At 45.4% G+C, this 22,764-nt stretch overlaps 1 protein-coding gene across 2 annotated transcripts in view; it reads left to right on the top strand.

Moving 5' to 3' along the window:
• GRIA3 (glutamate ionotropic receptor AMPA type subunit 3) overlaps nucleotides 1-22,764 on the top strand; it is a 197,015-nt gene that overhangs the window by 43,737 nt on the left and 130,514 nt on the right. For both annotated transcript variants that reach the window (XM_036740134.1, XM_036740135.1), the window contains exon 2: nucleotides 14,791-14,978. In XM_036740134.1, the coding sequence (XP_036596029.1) occupies nucleotides 14,791-14,978 (188 nt within the window). The remainder of the gene's footprint in view (nucleotides 1-14,790; nucleotides 14,979-22,764) is intronic.

Genomic DNA, 22,764 nt, shown 5'->3' with positions numbered 1-22,764 from the left:
TGTTCCAAGGTTCCTTCCAGGACTTCCATTCTAAATTCCTTCTGGCTTGAATATTCTTTGCTCTAGGATCCCATATCCAATGTGCTGCCTTCTAAGGTCCCTCTAAGCTCTGTCATTCTCTGTTTTAAAGTCCTTTCTAACTCTAGTGTTCTGTGTTCCAAGATCCCACTTAGCCCTGACATCCTCTGTTCTATATTTCAAGTTTCCTCCAAGCTCTGGCACTCTATGTTATATATTCTAAGGTCCTGGCAGCTCTGATATTCATTATTCTATAAACATGAATCCAAGTAACTAGCAGTATCATTACTCTTGGGTCAAGGATTTCCTAGGAGGACAAACTACTAGAATAAATGGTACTTGGGGATGGGGACTAAATATCATGGCTGCCACAGGATCAAGTATTTCTAAGTACCAGTCCTGCTTTCAGAAACAACCCATGTGGGACAAACCAGATCAGAGTCCCAGTGGACCACGTTCCCACTTGCTATAGATGGCCACTTCCATCAAATCCCTCACTCGGTGATCTGCATCAGGTGCATTAAGGTGACTGAAGGGACCAAATCAGCCAGATCACAATCCATTCATTTCACACCTAGAGACATGGCCATGATCCAAATGCAGCCTCATAACCCTCTAACAACAGCTTAAAGTTACAGGAAATCAATGCCATATACACTATAGTTAACCAATTCAATTTTATGGTACCTTCTACCCTCAAATTCTTTGGCCCCTTGTCCTTGGCTCATCCCTTTTGGACTCCCAAAACTAGATTAACCACACCATCTGTGTTTTCTATTCCTATTTCCATACTACCAAACTCTGCTGGAGAAAGTCACGTAGATGTATTGCCAGTGTCCACTACAAATTTGTTATCTAATCTCAAGTGAGTCCTCACTGTTGCAGGGCAACAGAGCTATGACTAGCAATTATGGTATCCAGAGACTCAGATAAGCAAAGCAAAATACTCCCCTGGATTAGCAACACAAAAGGTACCCTCAGGTCAACTTTTTAAGATGAATTCAGCTACAGGAAGTATATAGAGACCTCAGAGAGATATCTCCCATCTTGGGACACAAGACCAAGGTGAGAAGGATCACCAGGACAGCAGGAGAGAAAGACACCAGACATGACTCCCATGAACTGAGACTCTGGAACATCTCAAGGCCCAGCCTCAGAGTAATCCTGACCTTTTCCTCACCCTCCATCTCCAGTTGCCAAGTTTCATCATTTCTACCTCTACAATATTACTCATATCTGCCACCTTCTGACTACTTACATGGCCACCACCCAAGTTCAAGCCTTTATCACTTCTCATCTGTACTATAGTACCAGGCTCTTGATTGGTCTCCTTGCCTCAAATGTCTTCCCTATTTAATCCTTCCTCCTCACATCTAACAAATTGATTTCCCTAAATGCCATGTCTGACTGTATCACTTCCCTTCTTCAGGATAAAAAGCTTCAAGATAACTCCCCCACCCCACCCCATTTGGCATTTAAAGTCCTTCAGAATATGATTCTAACTTCCATTCTTGACTTGTTTCATGTTATTTCCTTCCCCCTCCATTCCAGCCATTTGCCACCTCTGTGCCTTTGCAAACCTGTCCTCCAAGCCTGGAATGCGCTCCCTCCTTTCCTCTGCCTCCTGGAATCCCCAGAGGACTATTGCTCTCCCTGCCTCTAGTCTCTCCCCTTAAGTCTCAGGTCTGGTTCAAGTCAAGCACCATCACCTACACTAGGCCTTTGATGATCCCCCTATTAGTGGTCTCCTCCATCCATCAAAGTGCCTTTGTATTTATTTGCATACTCTTTGTATTGACAGTGTACATGTTGTTTGTCTCCTGTGGGCCACTCCACTAGAATGGCAACTCTTTAAGGGTAGGCACTATCAATTTAGTCTCTGTCTTTCCAGTGCCTGGCACATAGTAGGCACTTAATGAATGTTTGGGGAATTGAAGGAAACATTCTTTTTGTGGCTTAGATTTGAGTTCTAAAGTTTCCTAACACTTTAGTATTGGGAGGGACCTCAGAGGCCATCCAATGTAACCCATACCTAAACAGAACGCCAGCTACAGTATCTCTGATGATTGTTCATTCAGCCTCCACTTGAAAACTTCTACTCCTAGAGAACTAACTACCTGTTGAGACAGCCCGTTCATTCAGGGAGAGTTCTTATTATTGGGAAGTTTCTCCTTACATCAAGCTTCTTTGTATCTTCCACCCATCGTTCTTTGTTCCGCCCTCTGGGGCTAAGTGCAATATGGTTGTTGCTATTGTTTGTCCTTCATTCTGGAAGAGGACCATGACAGCAGGAAGGTGATGCCATGACTTGCAAGTGAATTGGATTTAAGTGAGGGAGGGCTGTGCAAAGTCACCAGTGTCACTCTCTCCTCCGGAACCACCTGGGTGCAGTGGCCAGACATAGATCAGGAGGACTGGAGATGGCCCCAGATGCAGTATGGTAGAGTGAATAGCCTTAGAGTCAGAAAGAACTGGGTGCAGCTGCTTCCTTCAACACCTACTGGCCGTGGCACTTTTAACTTTTTCTTAAACTTTTCTTCTTCATTTATAAAATAAGAGGGTTGAACTCACAAACCTCTGAGGGCCTTTCTCACTCTAAATCTATGATGCTGTGCTCCTGAGCCTATTCCCTCTTCCCTATGACAGCTGTCACATCCTCAATAAGGGTCAACTCTTAGGCCCACCTTCTCTCAGCTTACAGATGAGCAGACCAAAGTCCAGAAGGGGAGTGACTTGCCCAAGAACACACAGTGAGTCAAAGATAGACCCCAGGCTGCCAGACCCACACCCCTGTTCAAAACTTGCCACTGCACTAGAGCTTCCTCCCTTCCGGAGGGAGCCTTCCACCATTGCCCCAGGAGCTTTCTGTTGCCATTAGTGTGCTGGCAATGGCCAAAGATGATGCATTCTGCTTTAACGGTTGTCAGAACAAAAGCATGTGGAGAAAATCTTTTCACTTTCTTCCTATGGTAATTCCAGCATCCTTACATCTTTTATTCTGCTCCTGATTCTATTCTTCACTTGAAATAGCTAATAAACCTTAAAGACCAATCATCTTTGGTTTCAGGGCTGTCCCATTACATGGGTACTTGCTGAACTGAACTGAGCTAAGCCAAGCGCTGCCCACAGATGGGAAGGCTCCCCTAAGAAGATCCTGGAGCATCTGATTATGTCGTTTCCATCTGAAATATAAACATGTTTTATGGCCTAAAGGGATTGTCAAACAATGTTTGGAAACACACTGGAAAATTTAAGGCAGCTTTCAAAATCGGCCAACGTGACAGTCCCAAGCAGTCCGGTTTGGGTTTTGTTTTTTAGTTTTTCCATCCCGCGTGCAGGGAGCAACTGAGGTCATTGGCCCACCGAGGAAATTGTGGATAAACAATCAATAATTCCCTGGTTTCTTGCCACCCACCTTCCCTGTACTTGCTTACAGTCTTATTGCACCAACCTTCTGGAAAGTTTACTGGCACCCTTTGGCACCCGCTTTCCTCTCACCAGCCTGGGAGGAACAAATTGCAAGCTAAGAGCAAACATTTGGTTAGGTCCCACTGCTAGGCACTTGGCCTGAGTAAGCATGAATCATAGGATCCTAGATCTAGAGCTGGAAGGGACCTTGGAGAGCAGCTAGTCCTGCAACCTCTTTTTACAGATGAGGAAGAAACTGAGGTACAGAGTAGGGGAAGTGCCTTGCCCAAGGTCACATATATATATATATATATATATATATATATATATATATATATATATATATGTATGTATGTATGTATATATGTATATATGTATGTATATATATAATAGGATCATAGTATCCTAGATCTTGAGGTAGGAGGGCCCTTAGAGGCCCTCTAGTCCAACCCCCTCATTTTATAGAGGAAGAAACTGAGGGCCAAGGAGGGCGAGGAAGGGACTGACTAGAGTCACAAAGGTAGGAAGTAGCAGGGCCAGGATTTGAACCTGGGTCCTCTGACTCCATATCCAGCATCCTTCCCCCTGACTCTCACTGCTTATGAGACCATGGCCACAATAGACCTGTTCGTCCACTAAGTCTACCATTGTGGAAAAAATCAACCAGTTCTAAGATTTCTAACGAGAATCCTTATTTTCTGCAAACAGAGCCCCTGCCAAAGCTGCGGTGTATGCCTGGCCTTGAGACTTTAGTGGGAGCAGGTGCACTCCTAGCCAAGCCAATAAACATTTTAACGCCACATTTTGCAGCTCCAAGGACCCCTTGCTCTGTGCCTGAGACAACATTTCAGGGTTAGGGGTCGCTCTTAGCCGTGGCCAGCTGGCTTAGCGGAGCAAGGAAGTCAAGGTCGGGGAGACCTGTGGGGAAATGGGGAGCTTGGACTAGCTGACCTCAAGTTCCTTCCAGCTCAAAAGCTATTAGCCTCCCCCTCCATCTCTACCTCTCTTCCTGCTAGATCCCATTCTGGTGCTATCTCCTCAGTGGGCCCCCCACCCCGACTAGAACCAGCCCCTCCACCCATTGGGTCCTTCCTATGCATTATAACCTTAGTCTAACTTAAAGTGTGTTTATTTGTACATACGTGAGGGGCAGCATGGTGGAGTAAACGAGTCAGGAAGGCCGGGCTCAAATCCCACCTCACCCATTTACCAGCTTTGTGACCCTGTGCATCTTCAGTCAGTTTCCTCAGCTGTAAATTGTCAGTGATCATAATGGCAGTGCCTGCTTCACAGGACTATTGTATGGCTCGAATGAGAATGAGACCTGGAAAGCACCTTGCAGACTTTAAGGAGCTAAAATGTTACCTATTTTTATGTCCCAGACTCACCACTGGATTATAAGCTCCTTGAGAACAGGATCTATGTCATCTTTCATGCTGGCAGCCTCGGTAGCCATTTGCCCATCACACGTGTTCAGTGAACTTGCTCCTTGCTGTCAGGAAGTAGGGCAACCTCTGTGAGTTATTTTTCCAGTATCAGGGACACATGGGTATGGATCCATCCATGTACTTCCTCCCCAAAAGTCCCCTTTCCCCCCAGTAGAAATCCATCCAGTAGGGAAAGCCATTGCCCAGAGGACAGTCAGGAAATGGTAAATGAAGGGGTCAGGTGGTAGCAGATGGTGGAGGGCTTTGAATGCTAGCTTCACTTGACAGGCCACAGGGAGTCCCTGACAATTTCTGGGCAGAGCAGTGAGAAGGCAGGACCAAATCTTTGCATAGATCTTTTCAAGGAGAAAACTCCTCAGCTGTCCTTAGGACTTCCTCATCTGTCCCTCAGCGCCCTCCCCCAGTCTCCTTTCCCAGAGCCTATCTTCAATATTCCTTCTGACAGCCTTCTGATAGCATCAGGATCAAGATATCATGCCATTCTTGGCAGGGAAGACAGGCAAAGTAAGGCACAGACCTGCACAGCTGAACCACCAAGGCCTATTTGCCCTCTGTCCTGTCTCCCATTATCAGTTACTGAGAGCCAGGCTTCCTTCCTCTTCCTTTGTCCCCTGCGGAAGTTCATGCCCCTTCCCTCTTCCTCAAGACCCAAGGCACAACCCTAGGAAAATGATAGGAGCCAACTAGTCTCTCTGCAGCCCTTCCAAACTGGGAAGAAAAGATTCTGATTCCTTTGCCTGACATTTAAGATCCTCCATTATCTGACTCCACCCTGCTTCTCCAATTTTATCTCGCACTTCTGTCCTCTACACCCTCTATGCTCCAGCCAAGCTGTTTCCCACGCACCCTCTACTTTCCCACCTCCTTACCTTTATTCAAGCTATTTCCTGTGTCTACAATGCCATCCCTCCCCCTCTTCATCTATTCCTACTCAATCTTTTGAGCCTAGCCTAAATACTGCCTTCTACCCTGAGCCACCCCCTGTCATCAGTGAAGCTTAACCCTCATACCTCCCAGCCCAACCCACATTTCCACAAGAATTTGCACAAAAATCCTCTTTATAACATCCTTGACAAATGGCTTAAATATGAGAACCTCCCTACCTCCCCAGGCATCCAATTCTACTTTGAGATGACTCTCATTGCCATTAAAACTTCCTGAGATCAAGCCAAAATAGGCCTCATCACTTTGTACCCCACTGGGGCCAAGAAGAATGAGTCTTTTCTCTCTTTCTTCAAAAACTGGAAGATAGCTCTCATGTCTCCCCCAAGCCTTCTCCTCTCTAGGCTAAACATCCCCATTTCCTTCAATGGGTCTTCATCTGAGTGGTCCAGAGCACAGGTTCCCTCTCATGAAGAAACCATACCTCCCCACCTACTCACGTGTTCATTGCAGCCATGGGCTGAGTTAAGAGGTAGTGTGATACAGTGGGAAGGGGATGGCACCTGGAGGCAGATGGTCCTATGTGTGAGCATGGGAAACATCCTTTACCACTCTCCCCTTCAGGTTTTTCATCTGCAAAACGACTTCCAAGGTCCCCTCCAGTTCTAAATAAATAAATAAGCCTATGAGTTACACTCAGTACTGCTTCACTGATCACAAGGAAGGCCAGGGGAAAGAATGTGGCAGACTTCATTGGCCCTACCAAAGAGAAGCTCTCAGAGCATACATCTGGCTCTAGGGGGGGCAGTTCACTGGCCTTCTGGTCCCTTTGGAATGATCAAAACTGGGAGGGGAAACATGGCTCTTGACTAATACCTGGAGGCTAGCAGGGGCTTCTATCATGTCTTCATGTTATGTCTCATAATTACAAAAGATTTCCCATCTTAGATAATAATGGCTCCCATTTCTAGGTCACTTTACAGTTTGCAAAACTCTTTCTTTACAACTCCCCTCAGGAAGTAAATACTGTTATCATGGGGCAGCTAGGTGGCACAGTGAGTAGAGCACCAGCCCTGGAGTCAGGAGGACCTGAGTTCAAATTCGACCTCAGACACTTGACACACTTACTAGCTGTGTGACCTTGGGCAAGTCACTTAACCCCAATTGCCCTGCCTTTCCCCTTCAAAAAAAAATACTATTATCACATCCCCATTTTACAGATGAAGACACTGAGGCTCAGAGAGAACAAGTGACTTGCCCAGAGTCACATAGCCAATGGGTCTGCCTCCCCACAACTGGCCTCCTCTGCCTGCTAGGGTCACCTCTAGCTCCCTAAGAGTTCTGGCCCAGAGATCCATGATGCACTGACTCATTTCCAGTGGATGAACTAGGCAGCCATTCCTCCTACTGTGCCATGGCAGTGGCCCCAACATGTAGAAGGCTCTGCCAGTGAGGCATGGGTTTGGGAAGATCCCACCAAAATGGAAAGGCTTCAAGCACCATACACGAAATCATCCCCAATAGAGGGAAGTCTCATACTGAGGAATCATAGGTCCTAGAAACATTAAAGTTACAAGCCAGAGTTCAATGTAGTAGATAGGGCAATGGACTTGGAGTTGGTAGGCCATGGGTTCAAATCCCATCCCGGATATTTATTTAAAAGTTGTATGACCCTGGGCAAGTCATTTGACTTCTCTATGCCTCAGTTTCCTCATCTGTAAAATGAAGGACTTAGACTTGATATCCTCTTTCAGCTCTGATTCTATGATCCTCCCTGGGCCTCAGTTCCCCCTCTATAAAATGAGGAGGTTGGACTAGATGGCCTCTAAAATCCCTTCCCCATCTAAAGCTTTGGATACAGGAATAACACTGGCCTAGGTTCAAGTCATGGCCCCTGACACTTCCTGGGTGGCCTTGGGCAAGTCACTCTCCCACTCTGAGCCTCAGTTTTCCCCTTAGAAACATGCATATGGTCATACTTGGGCTGCCTACCTCACAGCCTGGCTGCGAGCAAAGTTCTTTGGAAAGCATAAAGTCACTAGAGAGAATGGGGCTCATCATTATTAATAAAGGCGAAACAATCAATTATCTGATGGCATCTCTAAAATGATGGAATATTACCCAGAGCCACTTGGGCAGGAGCCCTGCCAGCTCAGGCAGCCAAGCCAGGCTGCCCACATCCAACAGGTGCATTAAGGGATTCTCAGCAAACACTTTGGAATCCCCATCCCAGGTGCTCTTGGTTTCTTCCATTGGAAGGCTGACTGGGAGTGGATCAGACAGCTTGCTGTTCTCACACATCGAACAAATCTACTCCAGATGGTCGAAATCGCCTTTCGTCTGACAACGCAAAGCCAAGGGCCTCGCACTCAACAAAGCTGACCTATCTGTTGGTGTGTGTTGTCTTGACTTGCTCTGGAGAGGGTGGAGCTGTACAGTTCAGCAGCCAGGAGATAGAGGTTGAGAGCACCTCAATTTCTCCATCTGTCCAGTGGGTTCAGAGGCAATGAGGAGAGGAGGAGGATTATGGATCAACAAGCACCTATTTAGCACCTACTAGCGCCAGGCTCTGTGGTCACCCTTTAGAACTTCATAACATAAGCATGTGGCACCAATTCATTTGCCCCTCTGTGTGCAGCCTACTGTGGGGTCAATGGGCAAGCAAAAACCCTCCTTTTTACCATGCTTTCCCTTTGCTCTTTTTTCTTGATTAACCCTGGACAGATCCAGTATCGTCAAATTCCTTAACAAATGCATAATCCATAGATTTAGAGCTGGAAAGAACCTGAGAATCCACCTAATCCAACCCCTCTCCCAATTTTTCAGAGGAGGGGAACTGAGGCCCAGAGAGACTAGTCCAACATCATGCATGGGATCCTAGATTTAGAACTAGAAGTGTCCTTAGGGGTCATCTAGTCCAATCCCATCAGTTTACACATGGGGAAAGAGACTTAGAAACTTCCCTAAGGTCAGATAAGTAGAAATGAGAAAAGCTGGGATCTGAACCCAGCTCCTCTAATGCCCTATCTAGCATTCTCTCCATTATACCTTGCTGCCTTTATTTCTAGTTCATTAAATTAAATAATGCCTCCTCATAGGATTCTTGATATTAAGCTTTCCTATAAGCAGGTAGGAAAGCCAAATGCATATGAGGCTTTTTGTCTTTTTCTTTTGGTCCAGACATTATTGTTTCATCATATGGAGAGTGGAACTTCCAGTGTGGTAACTGCCTCCACCAATACAGAGCAGCAATTTGTCCATAATTTGTCATCCTAAGAATTGCCAGGTGAACTTGCCCAGATGAACAGCTAGTATATGTTGGAGGCAGATTTGAATTTGAATCCTGGTCCCCCTGGCTCTAAGGTTGACACACTATCTACTACGTTAGACTACCTGCCAAGTGTGTTTGCTAATTTCTTGTCTTTATTCCAGATGCTTACCCAATCCCACAGAGTATATGATCATAAGCCTTTTTCTTTTTCTAAACCCTATTTTGCCTAAGGAGTCCTTAAGCCAGCCTAACAACCAGATTTTACACACTCAGGTTGGAGAGAAAGCTCTCCCCTGTAATCCTACACTTGGAACCCATGTATACCTGGGCCAGGGCCTAGTTGGTATGATTTCAGGGTCACCAAGGAGTACCCAAAGCTCCTCTGCCAGTCTTTTTGTTTTTATTATTTTATTTGCTGATTATTAATATGATTATAACATAAGGTCCTTTCCAGCTCTAAGATGCTATTGCAGTAGCCTCATGTCCTCTGCCAGGGTCCCATGAGCTCCAACATAGTCACACTCAAGAGAATAGGGAAGGGCTCAGAAGTTGTTACTGACCTTGTGAGAAAGTCATTATCTCCCAGCCCTTGATGTATTCTGCTGCCCAAGACCTCCAGGGGCTCATAGCACATCCTAATCTGCAAGATTTTCCCCAGAATCACCCAAGACAAAAGTGACACAGGCTCAGAGGTCAAGGCCCCACAGGTGGACAGCCTCCCTGCTGCTATAACATACTCAGGTCTCCCCTGGCTCCTTTGCTTTCTCTCTTCTTCCAAGACATCCTCAAACTGCAGTGGGAGAATCAGTCTACCACCACCCCAGATGCCTGGGCTCTCCATGCTTTGAGTTGTGGCCAATCCCAGGCACCTCATGGAAGAGAGGCTGGCGCCCTCAACTTATATCTTCCTAAATCCAAGATTCCTGATCATTGGGCAGAGTTTCCAGGTCCTGTTGACCTCTGATTTGGTCTCTTCTTCCTCACTAGGAAAGTACCAATAGTTGCTTCCTCAGCCCAAACCCCATGCACTACAGAAATGTTCCGTCTAGAAAAAATGTCATTCCAGTCTTGAGAACATTTTGTGGAATAGTGGGAAAGCCCTGGATCTGGTTTTGAGGACTTGGGTTCAAATCCTGTCTTTGACACCATGTGTCACCATGTGACCCTTAGGCAATTTTCTTTACCTTCTGGGCTTCAGTTTTCTCATGATCCTATGTGTGACCAATGTGTGGGCAAGACCTCTCTTAGGCTCCCATGGTAACAATGTCTCTCTCAGACACAGGCCTGGAGCTGGGAGAAGGACACAATTTTGATTTGTAACTATGGATCCCCCAGGGATACTTGTGGCCACTACAGGCAGCCTGGGTGCTGTGTGATTGGAGCGTATCAGGTGGAGAGAATGTAGGCTCATAGGATGTCTGAGAAAAAAAAGGGCCAAGCCCCTGATTTCTCCAAGAAGGAAACTGAAGCCCCAGGAGGAGAAGTGACTTATTCAACATCACATAGTCGATAGCCATGCTGATACTCAAAGTTGGGTCTTCTCATTGCTCACGATCAATTCTTTCCACTGCACTGCTCACTGCATCTAGCAGAGAGCCCCTGCCAGAATGATCGAAAGCCAAAGGAGGCGAATGAACCCCAGCCTTGCTTTCCTGCGATTCTTCATTAGCAACTTCCATATGTCAATATCCTGTGTATTGTTCGGCGAGCTTCCCGGGCAACTCTTCAGCTCATTCGGCTCCCTTTAGTCTTTCAGTTGGTTTGTGGTTTTTGTGGTCATTATTGTTTCAATGCATCCCAGGAATGCATTGGGCTAGAAGGAACCATCCCAACTGCCATGGGATTGATCACAGCCTCTTTACCCTCATGTGCTGGACTGCTTTGAGGCTTTGGAAGAGCATCTGTATATATCTGTGCTTCCTGGCCTCCTCTCATATTCGATCCAGACTCTTTTGCCAGGTATTCACCACCATCCATGGCCTGGCCTTAACCTACGTAGAATCAGAGGACTTGGATTCAGAGCCTTTCTCTGGCATTTACTACTTGTGTGACCTTAGGCAAGTCACTTCCCTTTCCTGGGATTCACATTTCTTCTCTGTAAAATGAGGGGGTTTAACTATGACCTTTGAGGTGTCTTCCAACCCTCCATCTAGGATCATGTGATTTTTGCAGCCATGTGTCTTACTCTGCCCCACCATGTGCTCTAGGACCCAGCCTTCCAGCGATTCTCTCCAGCCTTTGCTCTGGGCTGGGGCTTGTACCCATCCCATTCAGGGATTGTGGCTCCGCCTACCCCATCTCTGCCTGCCAAAATGCTCCCCATTTTTCATGGCTTCCCTTGAATGTAATCACAGCCATGAAACGTTTTGGGACCTTGTGCAGCTCCTTCTCTCTCTCTTCTATTCTTGCATTCATTTTCTATGCTAGTTATTGGTGCATGTGATTTGTTCCCCCTGATGGGCAATCAGCTCCTGGAGGGAAGGGGCTACATGTTGTAAGGATGCTAAGAGCTCACATTTCTCTGGAGTTTTAGGTTTTACAATGCATTTTGCCTCATAACACCCCGGCAAATTACAGGAGTGTGGAACCTGCGGCCTCGAGGCCACACGAATCCGGATTCAGTCAAAAGGCCACACTTGAGGACCTAGTGGGCCACATATGGCCTCGAGGCTGCAGGTTCCCCACCCTTGATAGTCCAACCCCCTTATTCTACAAATGAGGCAAAGAGAGGAGGAAGGGACTTGGGCAGCGTCACATGGCTAGTTAACGGCAGAACTGAGACCCAGGCCTCTAGACTTATCACCTAGGGATCTTTCTACTGCACACTGGTACCCAAACAGTCTGGATGCCCATCTATCAGGGATGTTACCAGAGAGATGCCCATGATGTGCTAAATGATCTCTGAGGTTTTTGCCGATGTTGAAAATTTTAGTATTGAATTTTATGGGGAAGAAGTCAAATTTCTTTGAAGGCAGAATGAAACTGTGGCTCAAGGTCCAGAATTTTGATGCCTCCTCTCAAGTCAGACTGCTCGTGTGACGCTGGGCAAGTTAACTTTACCTGTTAGGGCTCTGTCAGATGAGGAACTTGGTTAAATGGCCCCTGGGAGGTCACACAGGTAGTGAGTGAGCATCAGAGGCAGATAAGAACCCAGATCTCCCTCTCCAGAGCCAGCGTCCTCTCCACTGTACCACACTATGTCCCTAATTCCAGATTCTGGACATATGACTCACTCAGGAAAGATTTTTTAAACATTTCCATCTCTTCCTTTCTATGCTGACTTTATAATCCCATTCTTTGATCTGTATATTCCCAGTAAAGCTGAGCAGGTACCTCAGGCCTATGGGAAAATGGAAATAAGAGAAATAAATATGTGTGGCTGGTTAATACGGAGCAAAGATGAACATTTCAGAGTTGGGTAATTGACTGTGATCTGTGATTTTGAGCTCTGGTACTGAAATTGCTCATTTGGAAATTACCCAGTGCTTGGGTCTCATTTGTGATGTGCATCCCTGCATGCCCAGCATACAATCACAACATGAAGGCCATTTGAGTCACCACTGTGCTGCCATCTCCTCAAGTAGGCACTCCAATTGTTGGGCCCATTGTCTTTGGATCAGGAGTCAGTATTGTCAACCAGAGCCTCCCTGTGGTGCAGAGTGAGGGCCAGAGAGCTGGTCAGCAACCTGACTCTTTTCAAAGAGCAATGGTCTCCTCCCTCCGCTCTCATCGTAGGGGGCTAAGGAACTTGTTCAGCTTGCAGGCTGAGAAATCTGAAGTACCTCCCCCCACCAGACACACATACCAAAGTTAGTGCAAAGAGGCTGCCTTAAATGTTGAAGCAAGAAGAGCCCTTAGAACAGAAAAGATCAGAGCTATACCTTAGAACACAGAACGTCAAAGTTAGAAGACACCTTACAACACAAAACGTCAGCTCTAAAAAGGACCTTAGAACACAGGACATAGACTGTCGGAGCTGATAGGGACCTTAGAACAGAAAAAAATTATAATAAGGATCTTAGAACATGCAATATAGAATGTTAGAACTGAAGAGGGATGGCCTTAGAACACAGAAAAGAGAATGTCAGAGCTAATAGTAATCTTAGAACAGCGAATGGTGGAGCTAGAAAGAAACTTGAATTATGGAACATAAACTGAGCTGTGATGTCCCTTATAACATGCAGCACAAAATGTCTGAGCTATAAGAGACCTTAGAACATAGAATATCAGAGCTGGAAATAAACTTTGAACACAGACTGAACTGGACGGGACCTTAGAGCATAAAATGTCAGAGCTAAAAGGGACCTTAGAACATAAAATACAGACTGTCAGAGCTAAAATGGATCATAGAGCACAGAATAGAGAATGTCAGAGCTGAGAGAGACTTCACAACACAGAACAGAGACTGGGAGAGCTGGCAGGGCGCTGAGAACATACAACACAGGATGTCAGTTAGCGTCTCGTTAATCCCTTTTGTCAGTTTAATGATGTTGGTATTTTATCAGTATATTGATACATAATAATTTCATGCCAGAAACAAAAAATTTGGGGGACTTAATTCTTGGCCTCAAAGGGATAGAAAACCATTCCCACTCACCTTAGACCAGCCAAACACCCTTCTCTTTTTCATTCCATCCTGGGTACATCTGGAATACAGAAGAGTGGAGTTGCAAGTAGTTATTGGACCTTGACAAATCAGATATGAATTAATTCAAAATCAATAAAGAATTCCTAGTACATGTAAGTGAGAAGAGACAGTAACTAAGCAGGTGATTTAATATTAATCAATGAATCAATTCTGGTCATAGACTATTTGTTTTATGTTTATAGTATGTGTTTTGTGTCTCTGTATGTATAGGTGCCATGATTTGAACTTCTGTGCAGAGCCATTGAGGAATGGGGTTAACAATGGTTTATTTTCAGTTCAAGAAGGGGGAAAGAAAGACTCCAGGAAGATTAAGACCAGGTTTAAAGAGAACTTGCTCACAATGAGGCCATGTTTAGAACCTCAGCAATACAGGCCAATAAAATGTGTATCGTCTAAGCAAAATCAGGGTTTGCAAGACTGCCTACATTCAGTAGATAATCTCATCGCTTTAGAAACAGTAACTTAGAAATGGAAACAGGTCTTTAATAAGTAACTTTGAATAGCAAGAAAACAAAACCTATAATTCTCTTTATAGCAAATATATAATGTCAGTGTTTTGGCTGTCATGAATTGAAGGCCCTTTATCATAAAATATATGATTTTCAAGCTTTATTCAAAGTGAATTTCTAATCCTTCAGACCTCACTACATATACATAACAAAAAATGTAGGAAAACTAGCAAATACTAAACTATATGGATAGTTCTGTCATTCTTAGTTTGTAGTTTATAGAAGTTGTATACATACCTAATGTATGTCTATTCCTCAACTTCTTAGCTGCAGCGTACGCTACAATAAAATACAAAATATATGCCTGGTGAACATTCATTCATATATACAAGATGGCAGCTAATGCTCTCTAACTACCAAATTTGCCAACTTGAAAACAAGATGGAAGTGCTTTTGCCCGGACTATTCAAGAATAAGATGGCGGCCATGCCTAGTGTCCGGAGTTTTTCACCAGGCCCACAAATGAATTCAATGGCCTGTCTGTCTCTGAAGATGAAGATTCCCTGCCAAAGATTCCTAAAGTTCAGTGAATGGTTGCCATGTCTACAGATGTCTAAATAAGAGGCATTTTCAATTAAGTAATTACCATATTTTTTTCTCCTCTAGGATTCTCAATCCTCCAGGCAATTATGGAGGCTGCCGTGCAGAACAATTGGCAAGTGACAGCAAGGTCTGTGGGAAGCATCAAGGATGTGCAGGAATTCCGGCGGATCATTGAGGAAATGGACAGGCGCCAGGAGAAGCGATATTTGATTGACTGTGAAGTCGAGAGGATCAACACTATTCTGGAACAGGTACAACTGTGGATCATTCAGTGTGTAGCCAGTCTCCCAGACCATCCCGCTAAAATATTTCCCACGTCTGCAAAGAAATGGCAGGCCCGATTCAATGATTCAATGACCGATGGGCCCCTGGATGGCAATTTTCTTCTGAACCCTTACCACCTCACTCAACTCTCACCAGTCCCCCGCCCCCAAATGTGGAATCTGTTGGCAATTTCAGGCTCTAGATTAATGCCACTTCACCCAGAGATATACCCACGGTTCATGGACAGCTGACCTTTCCAAAGTGATCAGTGCACTTTTCTTCCAGACAGACCTTGCTGTAGAGGGTGCTGTCATACTCAGGGGAATTAAGAAGAGAGAGAAAGAAATGATAATTTAATTCAATTAGGGTGATGTGAAGTGAGGTGAGATGAGGTGAAGTGAATTTGTCTCCAGAGCATGACCCAGGACTATGGAATTCATTGATCTCTCAAAGCATCCCTTGTCCCAATCTGACTTCTGCTGGGAATGAGTGGTTAATTTTTCCTCCATTGCATACTCTGTGTTCTCACCAAAGTGACCTACTAGCTGTTCCCTAAACTTGGAATTCCACCTCCAGCCTCCATGTCCTTGCACAGTCTTCCCCCATGTTTGTAATGCTTCCCCTTCTCATCTTTATCACAAGGTTGAGGTCAAGTACCACCTTCTACAAAAGCCTTTATGGATTCCTCCCTTTTCCTAGTGTTCTCCTTCCCCAGGAATCATTGTATTTATTTTATACTGACTTTATATTTCATTCTCTCTAGGCATGGAGGAGTAGCACCCCCTCCCCTTCCCCTGCTCCCCCTATGCCGTAGAACATAAGCCTTTAAGGTCAGGGATGATGTCTTCTTTGTCTCTAGATCTCCATACAGTAGGAGCTTAATAAATGCTTCTTGGATTGAATTGAGTCAAGAAGTCGAATTGAAACTTGGGATTTGGCATGATAGCTTCATATTTCTAATATGTTGTGGGTTTGTTTTTTCCTTGAAATTGCCAAAAACAATTTCTAAAATAAGGGGGTGTCATAAACTGTAAGAAAGGAAAATAGCCAGTCAGATTTCCATAGTACTTTAAAGTTTACAAAGCACTTTCCTCATGACAAGGATTTCATTGCTGAGCTTCCCTTTCCTTGCCTATCAGATACGGGGGGTGGACTAAATGGCTTCTGAGGTCCTGGCCAGCTCTCTACGATCCTATGATTTTACATAGGGGGAAACTGCAGTTCACAGAGGGCAAATGACTGGCCCAAGGTCACATAGCCAGCCAATTTCTGAAGCAAGATTTGAACCCAGGTCTCCTGACTCCTGCCTGGATCTCAGGTAGTATTCAGGGCTCCAAACTGTGAGTTAAGTGGCAGTAAATGATGAAGTCCAAGCTGCCCCTCAAAGGGCCCCAGATTCAGAGTGCGCATTAATTCCGAAATCTGGGCGAACATTCCAGGGAATCTGCGCCCAGAGAGCGGGCCAATAAGCCTCCCTTCACACACCAAACAGACTATTACAGTTCAGAATGAAAAGTCCAATTGAACTGTGGTGAAGCTGGAGCTGCTTGCTCCCCCAGCTCTGAATACACCATCTGTCCATCCTGCCAGGACCATGACTGGAGGGGCCACGTTCCCACCACAGTTCCGTTCCGCAGACCCAGCCGTCGCAGTGGGCTCCAGGCCCCAGAGCCTGGTCAAGTATGAGCTGTCCCTGGGAGAGCAGCTGGGTGACCATTGCCAGAAGACCTGGAGAGTGGGGGACGAGAATGGGACCCTTCTCCCTATTTGTCTCTTTGCTAGAAGGTGGATCCCTCCACCCACGAATGAAGTGACCCCAGTCAGGCTAGCAGGTGGCCTCTTCTGAGGCACAGGCATTATCTGTACCCCTAAACTGAAAATCAGAGGCTCTAGAGATGAAAGAGCATTGAGTCTGCATCTAGAGGACCTGGGTTCAAATCTTCCCTCTGACATTTACTACCTGTGTGGACTCTGGGCCACAGTTTCCTCCTCTATGGAATGAGAAGGTTAGACTAGCTGGCCTCTGAGGTTCCTTCAGTGATTTGGGCTAAGTGCTTTCCCCTCTCTTGGCCTCAGTTTCCTCCTCTGTAAAATGAAGGGGTTAGACTAGATGGCCTCCCTCCCAACTCTAATCCTATAATCCAGTTGACCATAGAGGATGGAGTCAGGAAGGCCTCAGTCTGAATGCAGCCACAGACACATACTATTTGTATGACCAAGGGCACGTTTCTTAAGCTCCCTCAGCCTCAGTTTCCCCATCTGCAAGATGAGGGGAATCATAGCATTTAGCCCAATAAAGCACTCTTTAAATGACAACTGTCATTATATTATCCTGTGACATAAAGATTCCCTTCCCCCTCCAGGCCAGGAAAGGTTCAATGACTTGCTTGAAGTCCTCAGTGAATTAATGACAGAGATGGGCCTCAGGCCCAAATCTCCGGGCTTCTAGGCCAATACTCTTGCTCCATCTCACTGCTACATCTCTTTTTGTTTCTTTAAATCCACTCAGACTATAAACTCCCTAAGGGCTGGGACCCTGTCTTAGCCAAACCTTGTAATTCTCCTGGTGCCTAGCACCACGCTCTGCCCTTGATCCGTGTGGATTCAATTCAATTAGGTCTAGAAAGGAAGAATCAGGTCAGCGATGGCAGTGCCTGGACTCCATGCCCTGGAACAGGCACATACCCAAATAAAGCCAAAGCCAGGCACCCCCAGGCACAGCTGTCCTCCTTGTCACACCCTGCCTTTTTCCTTTTAAGTAACCACTTCAAAGGAGCTCAAGTCACTCAACTGGCTTTCAGAAGTCTTTCCAGTTTTATAAGGCCTCGTGTTGGATGTTTCTGAGTTGCCAATAGAATGTGGTTTTAAAAAGAAAATGAAAGAAATGAACATTGGATGAGATCTGGTCTCTACTCCTGATGCTGCTGCTAACTATATGCATGACCTCACGGAAGTCACAGCCTCACTGAGACTCAGTTTACCCCTCAAAAATTGGGATCAATACCTGCCCTACCTACTCCCCAAAGATGTCATGACGATCAAATGTGACAATGTATGTGTGACCTTGGGCAAGTCACTTCCCCTCTCTGGGCCTCAGGGTCCTTCTCCATTAAATGAAAGGATTGGATGAAACAGCTTCTAAGGTTCACGCCATCTCAGAGTCTATGATCCTATGATCTTATGTAAAGAGCATTTTTTTAAATCTCCAAAGGCTAGAGCAAAAATGTAAGATGTTGGTATTATTACACAGTTTCAGGGGAGCAGTATTATTGGCACTATTCAGAAACGTTCTTTGTTCAATCCTGTACGCTCTGCCATCTCCACCCCTCCCTGTACGTGAACACTTCATTCTATTTTCCACATGATTTTTTCAGGGATCGCTAGTCATAGAAACATCATGTTATAAAGGTTGGGAAACAGAGTCGCTTTTATTCATCCACCCTTCTAAAAGGCCTCTTGAGTGCAGCAAAACTCAATCATCTTGTGGCTTTTATTTTGTATCTTGTTTTTGCACATAAGGGGTTCATTTCCTGGTATTCAACAGCAGTCACCGTGGTTTGGGTACACTGTCACCAGGTGGCTAATAGGCTGCTACATGGAGCCATGTGGTCTGTTGAAATGCATGTTTTCCCTGAGATTCAAGATGGTGTCACCCAGGTTTGCAGCCTAAGAGTCATCCTTGCCTTTTTCTTCTCCCTCATCTCTAGCTCATAGCCAATCAGCATCCAAATTTCATCAGTACTTCTTCCACAACCCTTCTCCACTGAGAAGGCTACCACTATCCTACTTTCAGGCCTCCATCACCTCCTACTTTGACTATTGTAATGGCTTCCTAATTGATCTCCCTGCTCCTATCCACAGCTGCCAAAGTAATCTTCCTCAAGAGTCTTCAGGGATTCCCTATTGACTCTCAGATCAAATATCAATTCATCACCTTGGCACTTAATGCCCATTGCAGCAATCAGTATTGAAAGACTCCTCTGATCACAGTATCCTAGCCTTCCATCTCTCCCTCTTTCTCACCCCCTTCTTAATTTAGCCTTCATTTTTGCCATGCCTGCTAGTCCTTCCATTTCCCTCTCATGTCCCAATCATTCAACCCTACTCTGGCCTCACTTTCTTCCCTTCATGGACTTGACTCTTTGGTTGGCCAGTTGAACTCTACACTATCCTACACCCCTCTGACTCCCACTCCATTCTACTCTGGTCATATCACATCTGGAGTATTGGGTTCAGTTCTAGGCACCACAATTTAAGAAGGTTAGTGATACAATATAAAGTGTCCAGAGAGGAAGGTGACCAGAAGGGTGAAAAGTCTTGAGTCCATGTTGAATAAGGATCAGTTAAAAGAACTAGATATATTTTGCCTGTAAAAAGACTCAAGGGAAACAATATAGCTTTACTTGAAGGATATCCAGTGGAAGAGGGATTCAGCTTCTTCTGTTTGAACCCAGAAGGCAGAACCAGTAGCAATGACAAGATCTCAAGGAGGTGACTTAGGCTTGGTGTCCAGAAAAATTTACTGACAATTGGAGCTGTACAAAGGTAGAAAAGGGTTGTCTAGGGAGGTAGTGAGTTCCCCCTCTCTGGAGGTGTTCGAGCAAAAGTTGATGACCACTTGTTGGGGCTGTTATAGAGGGGATTCAAGTTCAGGTTGGATTAGATGGCTACCTAGGTCCCTTCCAACTGGTATGGTGGAGAGAATGCTGTCTTTGGAGTCAGAGGACCCAGGTTCAAATCCCACTTCCGATGATTCCTACCTGTGTGACCTTGAGAAAGTCACTTCCCCTCTGTGGGCCACCATGTTGCATGAGCAAAATGAAGGAGTTGGACTAGGGTCCAAGTGGCCTCTAGGGTCACTTCCAGATGTAGATCTATAATAGCAACGACGATGACCATTGGTTTATACTATACAGGCTCTGGCATCCCTTTCAGTTCTAGATCTATGATCCTGTGACCACTGAGATTCTATGATTCTTTGGAGTCCAATACAAAGCAGAAAGTTGGCACTTCCTCTGAGATGTGCCTCCCAATGATAGGCATCAGGAACCTCCCTTCACAAACAACGTTCTTCACTGTTCTTCTCTTTCCAAATTTCTTTACTGGACCATTTCTCCCCAGCTCTTCTGGCATATCAGTTGTCTGGGCGCATGCCAAGACTAAAATTGAAGGAGTTCAGCTTCTGCCTCACAGTTTTTCTTTTACCCCAAATCCTATATTTGAGGCCTTACACATGTTGATATCCCTTGGCATTGCAGTTCACCAATATCCTCTGCTCATATGACTTACATCTTCATCCTACCTCAGTCATTCATAAGCGAGAGTCATTCCTTGGATCCCACCAATGTGGGCTGAAGGAAAACCTTTCCTAGGAGATCTCTCTGCTTTTCTGGAAAAACAAAATTGTAAGTGGGGCAGTGGAAAGGGCACCAAATGTGGAGTCAGAGGACCTGGGTTCAAATCCTTCCTTACACTATCATATGCTCTACTGATCTAAGTTAAGTACCCCCTGGGTCTTTCCATCTGAACTGCCCCTACACCTTTAGAATCCTGAGCACTCTCTGAGAATCCTGGACTTTCCATCTACCCTGCAGCTGAGTTTTCTTTTATGTGTTGTCCCTCCCATTAGAATATGAGTTCCTTGAGAGAAAGGACCATCTCACTTTTTCTATTTGCATCTCCAGTGCTTGGCACATAAGAAGTGCTTAATAAATACTTTTCCCTTCCTTCACCCTCCCATCTGTGACCTTGAACTCACCATAAAATGAGAGCTCTGGCCTGGCTGGCCTTTCAGATCCCTTCTAGCTCCAGATGCTCGGCCTGCATATTTGTGGATTTTTTAAAAGTGATACGGGAAGCCTAGCTAGCTCCGCAGCAACCCTGGAACACTAAGTCACAGATACTGCCTGAGCATTTCTGCGCCTGAGGGTCTGAGAAGCTGGCGTTCTGCAGGGGCCCACAGCCGTCTGCTTTACACAGCAACCATTTCATGGCTATCATCTGCACTTGACAGATGAAGAGCTATATCCTATTAACACACTGAATTGAAAATCTGCCCCTTGTACCTACCCTTTGCCTAAGAGCTCATTTATGACGATCGGATCCATTTACTCAGAGTGAAAACAGTCTAACTCAGTGATGGGCCCCATAAGGGGAGGAATCAATTTGGAGAGCTCAGTTCTCATTGGATTAGGTAGTGACATGAATGCCCAAGTAATGTTTCCAGCTGCTGGCAGCTTTTCCTGTTAGCGTGAGAGTGTGCTGTCCATATTGCAACATTGGAGCACCTCTAGCTATGACTAGCCATAGGTCCCATATGGATGTCAGCTGAGAAATTCCATTATCTTCAAAGGGATGCCCATACTGAGTGTTCTGAAGGGTACAGGGGGTCTCTACCCCCTGCCTCAGTGAGCCCTTCTCAGGCCCCTGGACTAGTCTTTCTGATATGTGAGCTGTGGGTTTCTGAAGGACCCTCTCTTCCTAGATCAGATTTTATAGCATCATAAGCTCTTAGACCTCTGAGGGGCCTCAGAATTCAGGACCCAAAGTCAAATGGGTATTAACAGATCTAGGGTTCAAAGTCAGGTTCCCTTGACTCTAACTTCATTGGGTTTTCCACTACTCCACACTGTTTGACTCATCTAGGTGGCCTAACTCCTTACCTTTAAAAGTAGCAATTTAATATTGGTCAGTCAATCAACAAGCATTGACTCAGTGCCAGGCCCTGTGCTAAGTCCTGGGGCTACAAAGACAAAAATGAAACCTTCCTGTCCTCAGGGAGTATACCCTCCATCGCTCCATATATAGGGATATTCAGAATACCTACAAAATGACTTCAAAGTAGTTTTATAAGTGAAGCCCCTAGCAGCTGGAGGATCAGGAAGGGCTTTATGTAGAAGGTAATGCTTAAGCTGAGTATTGAAATAAACCAGGGATTTCAAGAGGCAGAGGCAAGAAGGGAGTGTATTCCAGGCATGGGGCAAAGCCAGTTCAAAGCCAGAGAGACGTGAAGGAGATGGAATGTCCCGGGTGAGGCACAGCAAGCAGACCAGTGTTGCTGAATCACAGAGTGCCTGGAAGAGAGAAATGTGTATTAGTTAAGCCATAACGAGCCAACCTAATAAGAGTATAAGAGCAAGAATACTTCTCAGTCTCAGAGAGGGGTAAGTACCAGGACAGTACCAGGATTCAGACTTAAAATACTTACCAGAAATACTTCTCCCAGGCCCTACCTCTGTGAATCTCTGTAATTTTACAAGCACAGGATTATAGGAACTACATAGGTCCCTGGTTCTAGACCTAGACAGGACTGTTTGGTGTTTTTGTTGTTGTTGAGGCATTTTTTCAGCCATATCCAACTCTTCGTGACCCCATTTGGAATTTTCTTGGCAAAGATTCTGAAGTGGTTTGCCATTTCCTTCTCCAGTTCATTTTACAGATGAGGAAACTGAGGAAAACAGGGTTAAGTGACTCTCCCAGGATCACACAACTAGTAAGTGTCTGAGGCCAGATTTGAACTCAGGAAGAGGAGTCTTCCTGACTCCAGGCCCAGCACTCTATCCACTGCAGCGCCACCTAGCTGCCCAGGTTAGAGGGGACATTAAAATAGAGAATGTCAGTGCTGCTAGGAACTTTGGAGCATGAAATAGAAAAATGCCTTCCCCAAGGTCATCCAGTGAGTCAGCAGCAGAGCCCAGGCCTCCTGCCTCCCCTCCTTTCCCTGCAGCAGGCTGCTGTTTATGCTGTCTAGTACCTACTTTCCCATAAATCCTA

Source organism: Trichosurus vulpecula, chromosome X (assembly GCF_011100635.1).
Source record: "Trichosurus vulpecula isolate mTriVul1 chromosome X, mTriVul1.pri, whole genome shotgun sequence".
Lineage (NCBI taxonomy): Eukaryota > Metazoa > Chordata > Mammalia > Diprotodontia > Phalangeridae > Trichosurus > Trichosurus vulpecula.
The sequence above is the reverse complement of the archived record's forward strand: the minus strand, read 5'-3'. Positions and strand labels throughout refer to the sequence as shown.